Consider the following 16,825-nt stretch of genomic DNA (forward strand, 5'->3'; position numbering starts at 1 on the left):
CTGGCGACATTTCTGAAAAACATTACCTCCTAGAGGAATTTCCGATTCAATTCTTGAAGGAATAACCGAAAGAGAATCTGAAAAGATTTTCTAACAGAATTTTTGAATGAATTTCAAAAAGGTGAACCATAGAGCTGGTCGGGTTTCACATTTTGTAAACCCGAACCCGACCGAGAGAATTCTGAAAGTAATTTACGAAGAAATGTTTAATGGATTTACCGAACAAATAGCTATTGGTATGTACACAGAAATTCCTATAGTTCTCCAAAAAATTTCTTCGAAAGTCCGGACAGTAGTAAACCAAACTCAGTTTTGGCTCTAGAATCAAGACTACATGCCAAGAAAAACTCCCAAAATATCAAGATTGCAGATATTCGGATATTCTCCAGAATTCTCTGGGAATTTCCTCCACGAGTTCCTTCGAAAATTTCTACAGATTTCTTTTTTCATAAATACCTTAAGTAATTCCATAGGAAAAATATTCTGGAATTAATTCGGTAAGTCATAAAGTAACTCATTCTTAAATACCTTCAAAAACTCCGTCAGTAATCCGATCAAGAATTTCTTCAAGAAGTCCTTTAAAAAACTCTCCACACATGAAACCAGGCTTTTCTTCAAATTCCCCCTAGAAAATGCTTCGGAACTTCTTAGGACCTTAAGAAATTTCTTAAGGAATTATTCTGGAAATTCCTTCAAAAATTCATATAAGATTCATACTGACCTGGGACGGGACTTGCAAAGAGGGAAAAATGTAACTTCAGCTGCTGCCAGTCAACTGCTGTCACGAACTGTCAGGTGCAACCAGCAGCTTTTTGTGTGAAAGTATTGGTATCCCAAATAAAATATTCCACATGAATTTTGTTTTACGAAGACTTTTTCACTTAAACGAGTATTCCAAATCATCCGTTTAGCTTATTAATAATCAGTTAGAAACTTGTGTTTTGTTCCCGGTATAAAAATGCTTATGAAAATGAATTTACTAATTCGTGAATTGTATACACTTTTATTGTGCTCAGAAGAGTCCACCCGGGGCTTAGGTGAAACAGTCAAGGAAACAGTTGAAACTCGATAATCAACTGTGATAAAAAGAAGAACAAGTGTCAAAACAAGGAAAAAGAAGCTGTCTTTGCCGGTCTCGTCTCAGATTCGGACCATTCCATAATTCCTTCAGAAATTCTTTTTTGGAATTGATAATTTTGATAATTTCTACTCATGTAGATGGGTACACTTCCCCACAGTTGTAATGGACTCGACGTGCCCATCTTCAAAGAAGCCATCCCTCGGAAAACTCAAAAAGGATTGAGAATCTATTTATGAGTCTGTTGGATTACATTGCTGAAAGGAGATTCTCTCTATCCCGCGGGCTTCGCGTAAGTGTCTCTGGTTACGAGTCCGCCACTTCCGTTTCTTGCCCTTCACACAGAAGTACATTGAAAGCAGAATGGTAATTAAATTCGATTGTACTATTGGGTGGAGCCGCATGCAGATCAAGACTCAAGCCAGGGTGATGGATAACCACATATATACATACATACTTTTAAAAATTTCTACAAAATTCGGAAATTATTTTAACAATTCCATTGGAATTTTTCCAGGTATTTCATAAGACATTCCATTCCCTCGGAAATTAATCATATAATTCCTTCGGAATTTCCAACACCAACTACCAAAACTGTAGGACGAATTTCAAGATATCTCCGTACGAATTCCTAGAGCAATTTCCAAAGGATCTCCTAAAGGAATTACTGACATACTTAAATTTCTTAAACAATTTCTTTGGATATTCTTCGTAGAATTCCTTCATGATTTGCTCCAAAAATTCCTTCAGAAAATTCTCCAGAAATTACAACGGAGATAAATTCAGAAATTCCTCAAGGCTCTCGTGCTCCAGCTCCAGAAGCCAAAAGATCAGTTTTGCTTTCGCATATCATGAGGCTAACACAATGATACTCCATGCCCAGGGAAGCTGAAAAAATCATACCAGACTGGGAATCAAAATCCAACATTCATTATGGTGTTGATTTGTAGCCGCGTTTGTCACACTTGATTTTTTTCCGGGATCTCAGCAATTTGTTGAACTTTTACCGAGATTCGCACAGCCGAGCCCCAGCAAACGTGTTTTTTTGTCGAGATTTCTGTCAAAATTGCTGAAAATCAGCAAATTATTTGCCGAAAACCAGCTAACAAACGTTATTTTTGCCGAGATATCAGTTTTTATTTTGCTGGGCTAACGGCTGTGTGGAATTTGCCGAGCTGTATAAATAAAAACTGAGTATGTAAGCACTGGACTAATTAAGATATGTAGCATTCCAACCAAGATGATGAACCACCCAATGCGAACAGAATGAGGATATTCCACATAAAGTTACATATGAGATTAGAAGTTAATCGCCACGCTCATTGATTTGTAAATCTGTAGCCAAGAAGTTTTTGGATGACCTCACATTTAACACGCCAAAGCGGGTTAAAGTGACAGGGATAAAAGTAAACAAATCTGCTAAAGATATGATAGCTATTTAATTAATGCTCGATAGGTTGCCTCGGTTCAGCAGATGCAAATCTACTGCATAATGTGTTTTTTGTGTTGGCCAAACATCGGCGTGAAATAGGTACGAAATTCGGCGGCGTGGAGCCAACCGGCGAATGGCGCGCCGCCGACGCCTTAACCGGCGTCGGCGTACGTCAATAAGTGTCGGCGGCGGCGGCGGCGGCGTGGCGCGGCGGCGCACAGGTCTAGCACCAACCCCATATCACAAATATTTAATTATTCAATTGATTGATCATTACTTTTTAATGTCATTTGTCAACGGAATCCAGTATCGCATCCAAAATCGAACAATTCAGATTCAATGATCGAAAAACCCATTTTGTGCATTCCGATTACCCGACAAAATGCTGACTCCGATTTGACACAGAAGCATTCATAAATTGTGGCATTGCTGCGCCTAACCGCACCCGTATGGCTTCCTATCGCGAAACGAAAAAAAAAATGCTCGAATGCCTGACTTTTCCAATGGCGAGCGGAACAACGCACTTTCATGGCGGCGAGGCGCCTGCAAATACACATTCTCGGGTCGGAGCGACGGGGCACGACGTGAGACGAGCGATTGCGAATAAATTTATGAAACATTATACTCGCCAATATTTTGTCAGTTGTTTTTCGCTATGCTAGAAATTCCAGAGCTGCTCTGTTTTCGCATTTGGCAAACAGTTCTTACTCAACTTTTTATCGTCAAATTGGACAAGCCCCGTGTTGTTCCATTGGGAATAATTTGCAATTGAAATTTACTTGTTTCTCGCCATTTAGGAACAAGGTTAGAAGACTTTTCTTACCTGTTCATTTTATGTATTTCGCTGTTTTGATTTTTATAAAGGTAGTCAATCATTTGGTATTACATACTATAGTTTGTTATCCCGGGATTTTTCATTTAATATAAAAACAAATTGATTCAACTACCAATGATACTACCATTCTAGTAACATAGTAAAATTAACCCTTCTTGGTACGATTTTATTGTTAGGATATTCCGAATTGAACCTCCGAACCGCACTTTCCTATGATGTTTTTCCTGTAAGCTAAATTATGCGTTGTTTAAGGAAACCTAAACCCAACATTGGATAGTTTATTGATAAATATTTTAAAGATCTCTAGTTTTTGGCGTGAACATATCACCTTTCAATACGCCTTGGTGTACGAGAATAGCAGAATGCTAAGTCCCATACTTTTGGGAATGATTTATTACTTGACACTATTTTCTCAACCACCGGCTGCATACTTTGTGAACATTCTGAATCCATTTCTGTCAGTTTCGTCAAATTTTTGTTACCAGAATCTCTCTATTGTAACAAGCTTATTCAACAACATGATGGCCATTAATCTTGTTTTTCTTCTGCCGTTCGAGTAACAGCCTTTTCTATCTGAATAGTATGACGCACTTTCCGATTGCGCTTGATACCCACTATTAAGTCTAACCAGGACAAAACCACCATTAGGAAGCACTCGTAGATTATATTATGCCTTCAGATAAAAAAAAATGATGAACGTTTATGCAGATCCAGATCACCAAAAAATGAATGTCTAACTTCTCGAGACGTAATTCTTGGATCTCTTTTTTAAACAGAACAGTGAACCAACAAGACAATCTATAGTATTGTTCCCATTCACAACAGGAAATTATTCAGCTTTTATTTCCAACCTCGAAAGACTCAGGCGACACAGCTTGCAATCCTTGCTATGATTTCAGAAGGGCTTAGCGTCTGGTGAAAAGTGTGTCACAAAAAAGGGATTATTTTTTCACACTTTTGGCACATTTTGCTCCACTTATCGGCATTGTGTGAGATAAATCAGGATGCAGAGTCAGCCCAGTGCGTACGGCATTCAAACCGTTTCCCACAAATTCTTTCAGTAATCAGAAGTCTATTATGTCGGATGATTGTTACGCGGTTAGATTCGTTTTGTTTGAATATCGAAATCTTTGAACGAGAAAAATCGTCTTCGTTTTAAGCAAAAAGACACCCAGATGAACCGTTTGGAGATAAATTCCCCATGTTAACATAAAGAAGGATGGAGGTATGCATCGTGCTGGGTCGGAGTAATGGTGCCATAAAGATTTGACTACGGGAAACTCTTTGGACCACCGACTGCGAAACACAAAGTACCAACGAATATATGTTATTCAAAGTCTAGTTCTTTGAAATTCGATGGCACCCCATAAAAAGCGGTCATTTGCAGGAGGAAATGGATGCTTTGGGAAGGAGCGAAACCAAAAGGACCACCTGCCTGACTGCCGGGCACCATTCCAGAATGCAGATCGTAAAGCGTGAAAACGATGATTTCTTACATGAATAAATTTACAATTTTCGCTTCCATCCATACTATTCCTATTACCCTGTCCTGTCGTTCCCACGAGTGCTGCAAGGTATGGTCGGAATGAGCGTTATTCATCGAATATTGCTTGTTGTCCGCTATGTGGGCTCTCCACGGCAGCATCCCACACGCCTCAAACCGTTCACCTCAAGAGGTCGTTGACTATGGGAACGTGACCTGCATCTCTGGGAACTGAAATGTATTGTAATTACCGCGGGAAACGAACCAACAAACAGCTGAGCCAATTTTAGAAGACATTTGCGCGTGAAATATCGACATTTTGTGCGCTGTGGTATGTTGCAAAAGATCGTTTACTGTGAACTCTATTTTTCTCGTTTATCGTGCAATTGTTCTCCGAGCAATGAATCAAGGGGTCATTAATGGAATCATTACACGTAACACATTTTACATTTCAATTTCCTCCTTGAGGCTCGGCTTACAATTTATTTGTTTTGGAAGAATCTTCGGTAACCTATTCAATAAGAATGCAGCACAAATGTTTCCTGATGTTGGAAAAAGGTTGTGGAGTTATGCATCAGCCTGAGAATCGTCGGCGGCGGCGTTTCTGGCATCACGCCGAAAGCAATTAAACTAGCTGTGGCATTTATTCCTGCTTTTGTTTCTTGGGAAATTATTCTGATTTAATTATGGAAACGGCTTTTTTTTATTTTCCCTGAAGACTGGAGATTTTTTAAAAAGAAAATCCCATGACCCAACCCAACAATAAAATGAGAGAGTTAGTTCTGAAAATGTATTTCAAGAGCTCGGATACGTGCCCGGTGCTGGAAATTTGGTTTCATCAGTACCCGCTAAGCTGCGGAGTACGACGGAGGTCCTTCATAGCTTAGTAGGGAAAGCACCTGTCTAGCGTACTGGTTTCGTGGGATCAAACCCCACCGAAAAGAGCGGTTACCCTCCAATACCTTTTCTGAACTTAATCTAACACATGTTGTGCATATGCATAATTGAGTTTCAGACATAGTAATTAATTTCCACTCCAGGTGGCTTAATATTCGGAACATAGGCAATTAACTTTGAATGTACTGTGGCAACTTTTGCAAACACCTTATTTATTAATGAATTGCATTTTAATATTTTCCATATAATTTGGAAGCAACTGCTGCAGGCTCGCTGCGCTTGTGTCCAGTTGGTAAGGGCATACCGTCCTGCCTACACTGGGGCGTTTTGACCAGTGAAACATATTTTCGAAATCCTTTACATTTTTGAAGATGGAAGCAATTTTATATTACATTAATCACTGAGAAAAGTTATTTTGTTGCCCAACTGAGTATTCCAGTGCAAATTTTGCGGACAATATGCTAGCATCGCTCCAGAATATTGAGCAAACAAACAATAAAAGTTACATCAAAACTGTCACTTTTTGTATTTTGCTATTATTTTCATTATGTAATACAAAATACTTCCACATTCACATAGTATGATTGTTTTACAAATATTTAAAGGTACCAACTGATTTTTACCCTTAGTTAGTTATAGTTTTCTAGAAATCAAAGGGGGCGTTTTGGCCAGGTGGGGCGCATTATACCGTCTTACCCTACATGCAACTATGTGATGAATGTGCCTTTAAAAACGTGTATAGAACAAATTTTGTTACTTGAGGTATGCGGGAGGATAGTCCAGCAAATGTCTAGTAGCGGACGTGTGTGCTGTCAGTATGCAGGGAAACTGATAAAAACTCTTTTGGCCCAAACGAAAACTGTTCACATCCAAGCGTACTAAAGCAGGATTCAGGTTTTCTTAAGAACATTATATATTATAAGAGTATTAATAAACCCTTTTCAAACCACATACAAAAAGGGAAATTAGGCTGCGGCTTGCACTGGCTTCGAAATGCTCTATTTTCAATATGGCCATCATGAAATTTTACTTTTATTAAACACCGTCATAAACTTTTCGCAATGCAAATATTCTTATGGAGGTAATTCATTTTACCTCATTATGATCAAAAATTGGAGCTTTATTTGAGCGTTGTAATTGAGCGTAATAACTCTTCATCACATCTATAGATCTGTTCATATGATCAATAGGCAGTTGACGTTTGAAGTTTTTTCAGCAGATTCTAATAAATCTTTTGATTTCTATTGATAGCAATAAGAGTGCTTAAAAAACTGAGCAATTACTTACGATTATTGCTGTCATAAGTCCGCAATAAGAATTAGATAAATCCAAGAAGCATAGAAATTGTTACTTGGATATGGCCCACCACCTAATCTTCTCTTCTGTTTAAGAATCCATCATGAGTGGACAAGGAGAGCGGACAGTACTTTGCTATTGGTGGCGGTCCCAGCTCCGATGACGGTGGTTTCAGTGGCAAATTTTCGAGTGGATATCGCATCAGCAACACTCCAGTGAAATTTTCTTACATGGTTCTGGCTCTAGTTTTGTTGCAGTTAGTGATTGGAAATGCGCATAGAAAGTAAATCGGTTCTTTTCAGGATTACCGTTTTATACGAGGGAAGATTATGGCCAGATGAATTTTGTTCAAGGTTCAAAGCAAATAATAATAACTTAGTGGCCGCAGAAAGTTGGATGCGCCAACTGAATGACTTGCGCGTCAGAACTATGTCGTGACCCGACCGAGATTTCTAGTCTCGACCGTTCGTCGCAACAATACTCAGCAAACTGATTGTCATTTCGCTCGCACACGATCATCCCGAAAAGTTTCTTGCTGGATGGAATCAAAATATCTTACAATCTTAGGTCGCTCGCTACACGTTTAAACAAAATATACTACAAATGAGTATAATTTAATTGGATAAGAACTAAATGCAAATAAGACAATGAAGTAAAGTGAATATTGTTTCCTACACTTTAAGACCTGATCTTATCTACTACATTCTTCTCCTCCTCTACTCTACAGGAATGTTGTGTACGTATAATTCAAAATTTCACGAAAAGTTTATGCAAAAATTATTTGAAACACAACACAATGAAGCCGAAAAAGCTGTAGATCACCAAATTCAATTTTGGTCAAATCCAATTCAAATGCAATCCAAATCCAACTCAAATCAAACAATCAATCCAAATCAAGTCGAAAACCAATTCAAATCCAATTCCAATCGTATCAAAATCCAATCCAATTTAAACTTCTTCCAAATCCAGACCAAATTTAATAAAATGTGCAGTCATATCTAAATCTAATCCAATCCCAATCTAAAAAAAATCCAATTTCTCATTTAAATCTAATTTTATCTAATCTAAATTAAATCTTTATCCAATCCAAATTTAATTTGAATCCAAAACCAAATTAAATCCAATCCAAAATTAATCCAAATCCAGTCCGAAGCCAATCCATAACCAATGCTAAGCCAATCCAAATACAATCCAACGTCAATCCAAATCCCTGTTTAAATCCAAGTCCAACCGAAGTCTCATCCCAATTCAATCCAAATCCAAATTCAAATTCAAAAAAAATTGTCCAAGAACAATTAAATTTCAATCCAAATCTAGCCAAATCCAATGAAATAATTAAAATCTAATAGCCAACGCCAACGAAATATACCAAATAGGCCATAGCCAACGAAATATACTCCAAAATCTAATCCAATTTTAATCGAAATCTATTGCAAATCCAATGCAAATTCAATCTGAAACCATTGGAAATCCAATCTAAATTCAGTTACTCATTCAGATAAAATCTTTATTCCAATCCAAATTCAATCTGAATCAAAATCCAATCCAAATCTAATATAATCAGAATCCTATCCAAGTACAATCCAAATTCAATCCAAATCAGGTCCGAATCAAATCCAATTAAAATATAGCCAAATCCAAATAAAAACTCATTCAAGCCTCTTAATCCAATCCGAATTTAATCTGAATCCAAATCAGATACAATCCAAATTCAATCCAAATCCAAATTCAAATACAATTCTAATCCAATCTAAATTTAGTCTGAATCTATGGCAAATCCAATTCAATCCAAATCCAAACTACATTCATTACAAATCCAATCCAAATTCAATTGTAGTGATAAACTTTGTCCTACTTAAAAATCACTTTAATAAAGAAACAAAAAAAATCCAAATTCAATTCAAATCCAATCCACATTTAATCCAAATCCAATCGAAATCCATTTAAAATCCAATCCAAATGTAATGCAAATCCAGTCCGAATTAATTCCAATCAAAGCCTAGCCAAATCCAAATAAATACTCATCCAGATCTAATCATAACCCAATCCAAATTTAATCCAATCCAGTTCAAATTCAATTTAATCCGAGTCCATTCCAAATCCAAACCAAACTTAATCGAAATCCAGTTCGAATCAAATCCAATCCAAATTCAACTCAAATTTTGTCCAAATCGAATCCAATCCAAATTCAAATACAATTCAAATCCAATCTAAATCTAGCCAAATCCACTGAAATACTCAATCATATTTTATTTAAATCCAATCTATATTTAATCGGATTCTATTGCAAATCCAATCCAATCCAAACCAATACAAATCCTGTCCAAATCCAATCTAACACAAATCTTGCCTATTCAAATATTCTTTCGAATTTTATCTGAATCTATTGCAAATCCAATCCAAGTCCAATGAAAATCCAGTCCAAATACAATCCAAATATCAAATCAAATCCAGATCCAATGGAATTCTCATCCCAATTCAATACAAATCCAATACCAATACAGTTCAAGTCCAATGAACATCTCTAAATCCGATGTCAATTCCAAAAACGAGATTCAAATTGAAAATCCATCTTTAAATATTGATTTGCTAGAGTATATTTTCTAATTCAGTATTAAAATTTAATCTTTTGTTAATGTTTTTTCTTTTAGCAATTTTTTATCACCCGGCCTACTCCACTGCCCTTCCGTCAGGGAGCCTACCGGGGACGCTAGCCATCTTTGTTTTTGTTTCCATTGTGCTCTCTTTTTTACACTTTTCTATCACCCAGCCTACTCCACTGCCCTTCCGCCAGGGAGCCTACCGGGGACGCTAGCCATCTTTGTCTTTTTTTTTTGTATTTGTTTTCATTGTGCATGCTCTCTTTTTTTGCGCTTTTCTGTCACCCGGCCTACTCCACTGCCCTTCCGTCAGGGTGCCTACCGGGAACGCTAGCCATCTTTGTTTTTGTTTCCATTGTGCTCTCTTTTTTGCACTTTTCTGTCACCCGGCCTACTCCACTGCCCTTCCGTCAGGGAGCCTACCGGGGACGCTAGCATTTTCTTTTATTTGTCTCCATTTTACGCTTATATTTACCTGATTGTTTTCCTTATATCACTTCTAACAGATAAAAATCGTAATTCTACCGGCTGCGTCATTGTCGTGACCCGACCGAGATTTCTAGTCTCGACCGTTCGTCGCAACAATACTCAGCAAACTGATTGTCATTTCGCTCGCACACGATCATCCCGAAAAGTTTCTTGCTGGATGGAATCAAAATATCTTACAACCTTAGGTCGCTCGCTACACGTTTAAACAAAATATACTACAAATGAGTATAATTTAATTGGATAAGAACTAAATGCAAATAAGACAATGAAGTAAAGTGAATATTGTTTCCTACACTTTATAGACCTGATCTTATCTACTACAAACTAGACACTGGAAAAACTTATTCGCGTGGATGGTGTCAGTTACAGCCAAGTGAAATTTTCTCTCAAGATTTTGACTTGGTTCTGTTGCTGTTAGTGTTTGGGAAGGAGCATTATTGAAAATTGATTGGTTTTTTTCAGGACCACAATTTTATAGAAGCGAAAGCTAGGTCAAGATATATTTTCTTCAAAGGACCACCATTCTATACAAGGGAAGGTTGAGCTGAGACGAATTTTGTTCAAAGTGCAAATTATTCGTTTGGCGACGATATAAAGTTGCCGTCGGTAGCAGAATCACGAACGCGCGTCAGTGAAAAAAAAACATTCACATGAGAATATGGAAATGCTAATATTATCTTCCAAACTTAGACTTACATGTTCATGATAGAATTAGAGGCGAAAGTATAGATTTGATAGTTCCGTTGGAATACGGCAGACATGAAGAATGTTGCTATAGAAGTCGATTTGAAAGCGAGCGGAGGGCATTCACATGTTTTTTTTTTGTTGACTGCTGCTGATTTCATCCATGCGAAAAATGTTTTGCAGGCTCTCCCTCAAACTTTCTCTTCTATAACAACCGCGTCTTAACCTTCTCTTCTATAACAACGTCCGAATGAATATGATCGATTGATTTTCAATAATGCTCCTTCCCAATCACTAAAAGCAACAAAGCCAAATCAGAATCTTGGGTGTAACTTTCACTTGACTGATACTGGAGTCAACAATGGGAATTATTTTTTGAAGTGCTTCCCTTCTACACGTGCTTGTGATTCTGCTACGGACGTCAACTTTCTACCGTCGCCAAACGAATACTTTGCACTTTGAACAAAATTCGTCTCGGCTTAACCTTCCCTGGATAGAATGGTTGTCCTGAAAAGGACCGATAAATTTACAATAATGCGATTATCGCACAAGTAACAGCAACCACTCAATAGTGAGGATTTGCAAGAAAATTGTCAACTGTCTAAGACAAGTTTTGTACCTTCCATTTAATTCCACTACGTTTTGTTATCTTTACAGATACGTATTTCGTAAGACGGCCTCACAGTTGAGGTTGAAATACGTATCTGTAAAACGTAGTGAAATTAAATAGGATATAAAATAAATGGAATTAAAAATAGAATAAAATAAATAAATTAAAGTACTAAACTCGTCTTAGACATTTGAAGAGATTCCACTAAAAGAGCTCAAATATTTTTTCTGAAGAAAATTGTGTGAAAAACGGGTCATTTTTCTTAAAACCATAGATAAAAATAGCCAGAATGTTTATGCAAACGTGGTCAATCATTATTAACCAGTATCAGAAGTTAATTTTGATACAATTGGATCACCAGGACATGGTTCCGGACAAATTCGAAAAGAGTGATATGGTGGGATTATGCGTTTTTCGTGCTAAAACCCTTTATAATGAAAATAATTGAGGGAAAATCTGCGAAAAGGAATAACAAGATTCTCAACAAGAAAAGAACGTTAGGAAAAGTACATTGATATTTCCATAAATATGGTTGGCGAATGTGAATAAATGTCAAATCTAGTTAAGTCACAGTCCTTCTTGATCGGTATTGATTTAAATGTCGCTAAAAGTAGCCTCACACCTCAGGAATCTTGTCCATTGCTTCCAAAAAGGTGGGACTCATACAATAAAACAAATCCTGGCTAATTTGTGGGCTGGTTTACAGCTCGGACTCTCGGAGATTTCCGTCGGATTGTATTTTAAAGCGGGGTGTAATTCTAAATTTCTATAACGGAATCCCATAGATCCCGCGCACACATATGAAAGCGAAATTTTCAGACAAGCTCCTGATCTGTAAACTAGCCTTAAAGTACGTGAGGACCGAAATCCGAACAAATTTTCCCTCGGTTTGAAATTGCTTTAAACTCGATTTTGTTCAGCTGATTCAAATATTATTTATTTACAAATTTGAAAAAAAAACCCAGATTAATCCACCTAGCGTTGGTGGTGCCTTTCTCGCATTTAGTTAAGACACCAACTTTATATGGGGTTTATATAGTCCGATGTACCATTTTCTTCATAACTTTTAAACGCAATGACCGATCGTTATAAAATTCAATAGTGATCAACAAGGCATTGTACCCTGTCGAATGAAACTTGTTGCGATCGTTTAAGGATTTCTATACGAAAAGTTGTCTAATGTTTTTTTATAGCTTTTGTGCACACACATACACACGCACATACACACATACATACACACGGACAGACAGACATGTGCTCAGCTCATCGAGCTGAGTCGATTGGTATATAATACTATGGGTCTCAGAGGCTTCTATAAAAAGTTCGTTTTCGGAGCGAAATGATAGCCTTTCGGTACAACTTTGTTGTACGAGAAAGGCAAAAAACAATTGTTACTCCACAAGAAAAAAAATCGAAAATGAACTTAATCTGAAAACTAAAATGTCTGTTCTTTCACTTAATTTTATTGACGTTGAGGCGTGACCTGATTTTCAGAATATACTTGCCTACCAAGCTACCGGTTCAGTTCAATACACTGATGAAGTGGCCAAATTTTAATGCCTTCGGAGTTCGGAATAAGCAGAAAAAAGTCATTGAAATGAAAGTGAATGAAAAAATCTCCCGTTTTCACCTGCTATCATTAACTGTTGAAAACTTTTAGAAATGTCGATCCATGCAAATCCAAAACGGCATGGATAGCATTCTGTAAAAAAACACTAATAACATAACATCTAAAATTCTTTGACGGGTTTCTTCAGCTTTATTTGTATTTGGTTTTAGATTATTGCCTAAAATATTGAAATTGTTTAAATAAAATTTAGGAACTCTTTGGAGGAATCAATGAAAGCGGGACAAATCCAGGATTTTTCAGATTATAATAAGGTCTCTAAAATGGGACTGTCCCGTTAAATACGGCACGTATGGTCAGCCTAAGTATAGATAAGGTTCATTAGAGAAAGGCTTTTGATTTAAATCAATGTGAAATTTGGTTTGGGGTAATTTGACTGAATGCCGTTTAGCCCAATGTCAATTGACAGAAAGTGTCATTTAGCCGAACGCTATGTGGCCAAATAGTAAAAATTTGGGTCCATATTAAGTGAAGTGAAAAATAAGACGTTCGAAGTGAATAGTAAAACGTAAGCAAGGAAAAGCAAGAAGAAGAAAGCTGGAAGGATGATGGATGAAATAAGACGGAAGAAGAAACATCCCTCTTCTCATTTCTTACTTCCTTTTTCTCACTTGTCACCTCACGCTTTTTATTTATCTTTTTTCGCTTCTCACTTCTTATGAATTCTTACTACTCACTTCTCATTAACCACATTTCACTACTCGCTATCTAAGGATTTTTTCCAACTATTCGGCCAAATGACCCGTTTAGCCAAACGGCATTTGGCCAAATGAAAAAAAAAAACATCGTAAAATTTAGTTGTTTCTGACAAGCTACGATCGCATCAAGATCCATATCAACGATTAACATGTGACTCCCCTTCGAGACGGGTTCTGCAGTTCGAGAACTTATTGTTGAGCGTGGTATTGCAGCTTCGAGAATCCTCTTCATTCTTATATTCAAGTGTTCATACCCAACTACTACTTATGCATCACATGTACTGCATCTGCCTTCCATGTTGGCAACAGACAATTCAAATCTCTCTCTCGTAAACACACGTTTCATTCCAGCTGGCTGACCACGAACAGAGACTGAACGGTTCAACTTCACGCACAATGGCGGCAATATCATTAGGTTTTATAGTAATTATTACACCCTGGACAATACAGGAGATTGTGGCAACATGTACAGGATCGAAGGTAGGTATGTGGATCAGGGTGTGGGTTCAACCGACGCATAAATTTGTTACCCCTTGGTTCGGTTTGTTGGCTGTTAAACTCGTAAAGTCGTCGCCTCCACGCAGACTGGAGAAAGCACCCGAGGGATCAATTGGAATTCATTTGCTCCAGCGAACAACGCGCGTTTGCATATTTTTACATTCGGGTGCATTTTTGCTATTTCGAGATGCACATACCGCTGTCTGTGGGCGCGAGCACAATAACACGCTAATTTAAAGTTTGTTGAACTGTGGCAAGTGGATTCATAACGCGGTCTGACTGGAGAGATGATTTCGCACATTACGTTCAAGGGTTGCCGGGGTGGCTGGTTGTTTGTTTTCGATGTTGATGACTCATAAACGCATCCGATGTTCTTTTACTTTCATTCCAGATACCGCCGTCGATAGATTTCTGTGTCACATGGATAGCGTTAAGTAGTAGCTTTTGGAATCCTTTTCTCTACTGGCTCTTGAATGCCAGATTTCGTCGAATTTGCAAAGAAATGTTAACATCAAAGGTAATTATGTCAAAGAATTTATTCTCAATCCCCATAAATGCAAATTTGGTTAATGAAACGGCTAAACAAATAACATTTGGATTGAAAATTTCTATTACTTAAACACTCCAGTTCCCGTCCTTAACGTTTATTACTCGGACGCATTGAAACTCAGTTAGTAGTGAAAGTGATGCGCAAAAAAAATATTTGTTTGGAATACAAAGCGCTGAAAAATCTCAGTGACGTATCATTCATCATGAACAAACCCTATGAAATTTTATTGATTAATTATTTAAACAAATTTGATTCTCCTATTGAACAGTGCACAAGAAGAAGAGCCTCGCTGGATGAAAAATGTAGCATTAGTCTAGAGTACGATCAACACTTGACAGCACTGCCGCTTCCGCCGGGTCCACCCCCGGCCACGATATGTCGCTCGGCAAACCACACTCCTCGACCGGACATCGAGTGTCCGGAGCAATACTGGGGTGGCATCCTTGAGCGAACCTACAGTACAGGAAGCATAAATGCCCTCCATCGCAGTACCTCGTCGAGTTCGAACGCCTACCATCAGACGACTCTTCACAGGCATCATCCGTGGCACCGGCATCACCATCAGAATGGGAACAACCATCACAGCAGTAACAGCATTCACAAGACGCCGATCAGTGGTGACCACGGTGGTAAGGACTTCACTGTGATCTTCCCTACGACCAACTCAGACCCGGTCATGTCGTGCGAGCACGAGCTACACGACATCAACTGCGCCAAGAATCGGGCGTTCTTCCTTGGTTTCAACCACCATCAAGCATTACCGGATACCTAGTATTGTGGGGCTCCAGTCGGGAGATGGAGTAAGCTTAGTATGTTCGTAAAGCGGTTTTTATAAATAGAAAATAATACAATTAGGATTACAGAAATGTGTGACAACCAATTTTTGTACAACGCTGCACAGTAGAAGGTTTAATGTAGGGACGAGGACATTCCTACGTTTAGTTTCTTATAGCATCTATTAGGTGTCGATAACCGTTAGAAGCGAGTGTTACGAGAATTCGTACTGTTTAGTTAACATCTCCATTGAATGTTGTAACGGTAGTCTAGTCTACATCGTCACTGAAGGCTGGACCTTCTTAGTACGTTTTTAATCGGTCACCCATAGGCAGAAAAAAAATGAGTCATATTCACGGAAATTGTTGTTAGCGTAAAACAAAGTGTAGCCATTAATTAATTTTCAAACCGATTTCGTTTTTATCATGTTCCCGCAACACCATGAATTGGAATTGTTGTAAAAACTCACCCTTCCCTTTGAAATGGTAGCTAATGAAGCGTGAACAGAATAAACCAATTAAAATGATTTTTAAAAATGCATGCCTCCTGATATTACTCATATATAGTGTGAAAGAAATGCCCGCAGCCGATGTGGCTTATGTTTTTAATTTTCCAAACTGCAAACACAGTGATACATAATAAGCACCATCGCATGGCAGACGAGTTCTCACACGCAATTTTATCTTCTGTGGGCAACCAGCGTCACCCGGAACCAAGCAGTAAAACAATATTCTTCGGCCCATTGAAATTAAAACACTGGGGAACGAAAAAAAAGTATCTGTAAGCGCTGTAAAAGCTGGCCTGGCGAAATTTGGTGATGCATGGTACAACCTTTTTGTTGAAACAACTGTGCAACTTTGAGAGTCGATGCAGGCAATTTTTCGAAGGGTATAAATACCGGTACTTTAATCTAAAATTGACTTACATCCAGTTTGAGAAATAGGTATCTGAATTAAAACGACTACTTACTACTTACTACTTTCTTTTTTTACTGTTTCACAAATCGTTTAATTTAAATTATGTATCCTACACAAGGCAATTCTCATTTGTCAGCTGGTGTAAAAGATGTAACATTGAAGTACACTGCATGGTATGGATAACCGACTGAATGGTCGATGGTCATCGCTGATTGCAATCAACAGCGGAATGAAATTAATCATTTTGATCAATATTTAATGCTCCGAAGCGGACGGCTGGGAGCCGATTCGATACAAACGCTCAAGAGCTGCTGCAGCCATCAGTCAGCCGCCGGATGAAGGTAAGTCCATTACAGC

At 38.0% G+C, this 16,825-nt stretch overlaps 1 protein-coding gene across 1 annotated transcript in view; it reads left to right on the forward strand.

The window, feature by feature from the left end:
* LOC134226967 (5-hydroxytryptamine receptor 1D) overlaps positions 1 to 16,091 on the forward strand; it is a 287,059-nt gene extending 270,968 nt beyond the window's left edge. The window contains exons 6-8 of the mRNA XM_062708117.1: positions 14,081 to 14,209; positions 14,619 to 14,744; positions 15,046 to 16,091. Coding sequence (XP_062564101.1) covers positions 14,081 to 14,209; positions 14,619 to 14,744; positions 15,046 to 15,549 — 759 coding nt within the window. The 3' untranslated portion in view covers positions 15,550 to 16,091. The remainder of the gene's footprint in view (positions 1 to 14,080; positions 14,210 to 14,618; positions 14,745 to 15,045) is intronic.
* Positions 16,092 to 16,825: the final 734 nt, after the last annotated feature.

This window comes from Armigeres subalbatus, chromosome 3 (assembly GCF_024139115.2).
Source record: "Armigeres subalbatus isolate Guangzhou_Male chromosome 3, GZ_Asu_2, whole genome shotgun sequence".
Taxonomy (NCBI): Eukaryota; Metazoa; Arthropoda; class Insecta; order Diptera; family Culicidae; genus Armigeres; species Armigeres subalbatus.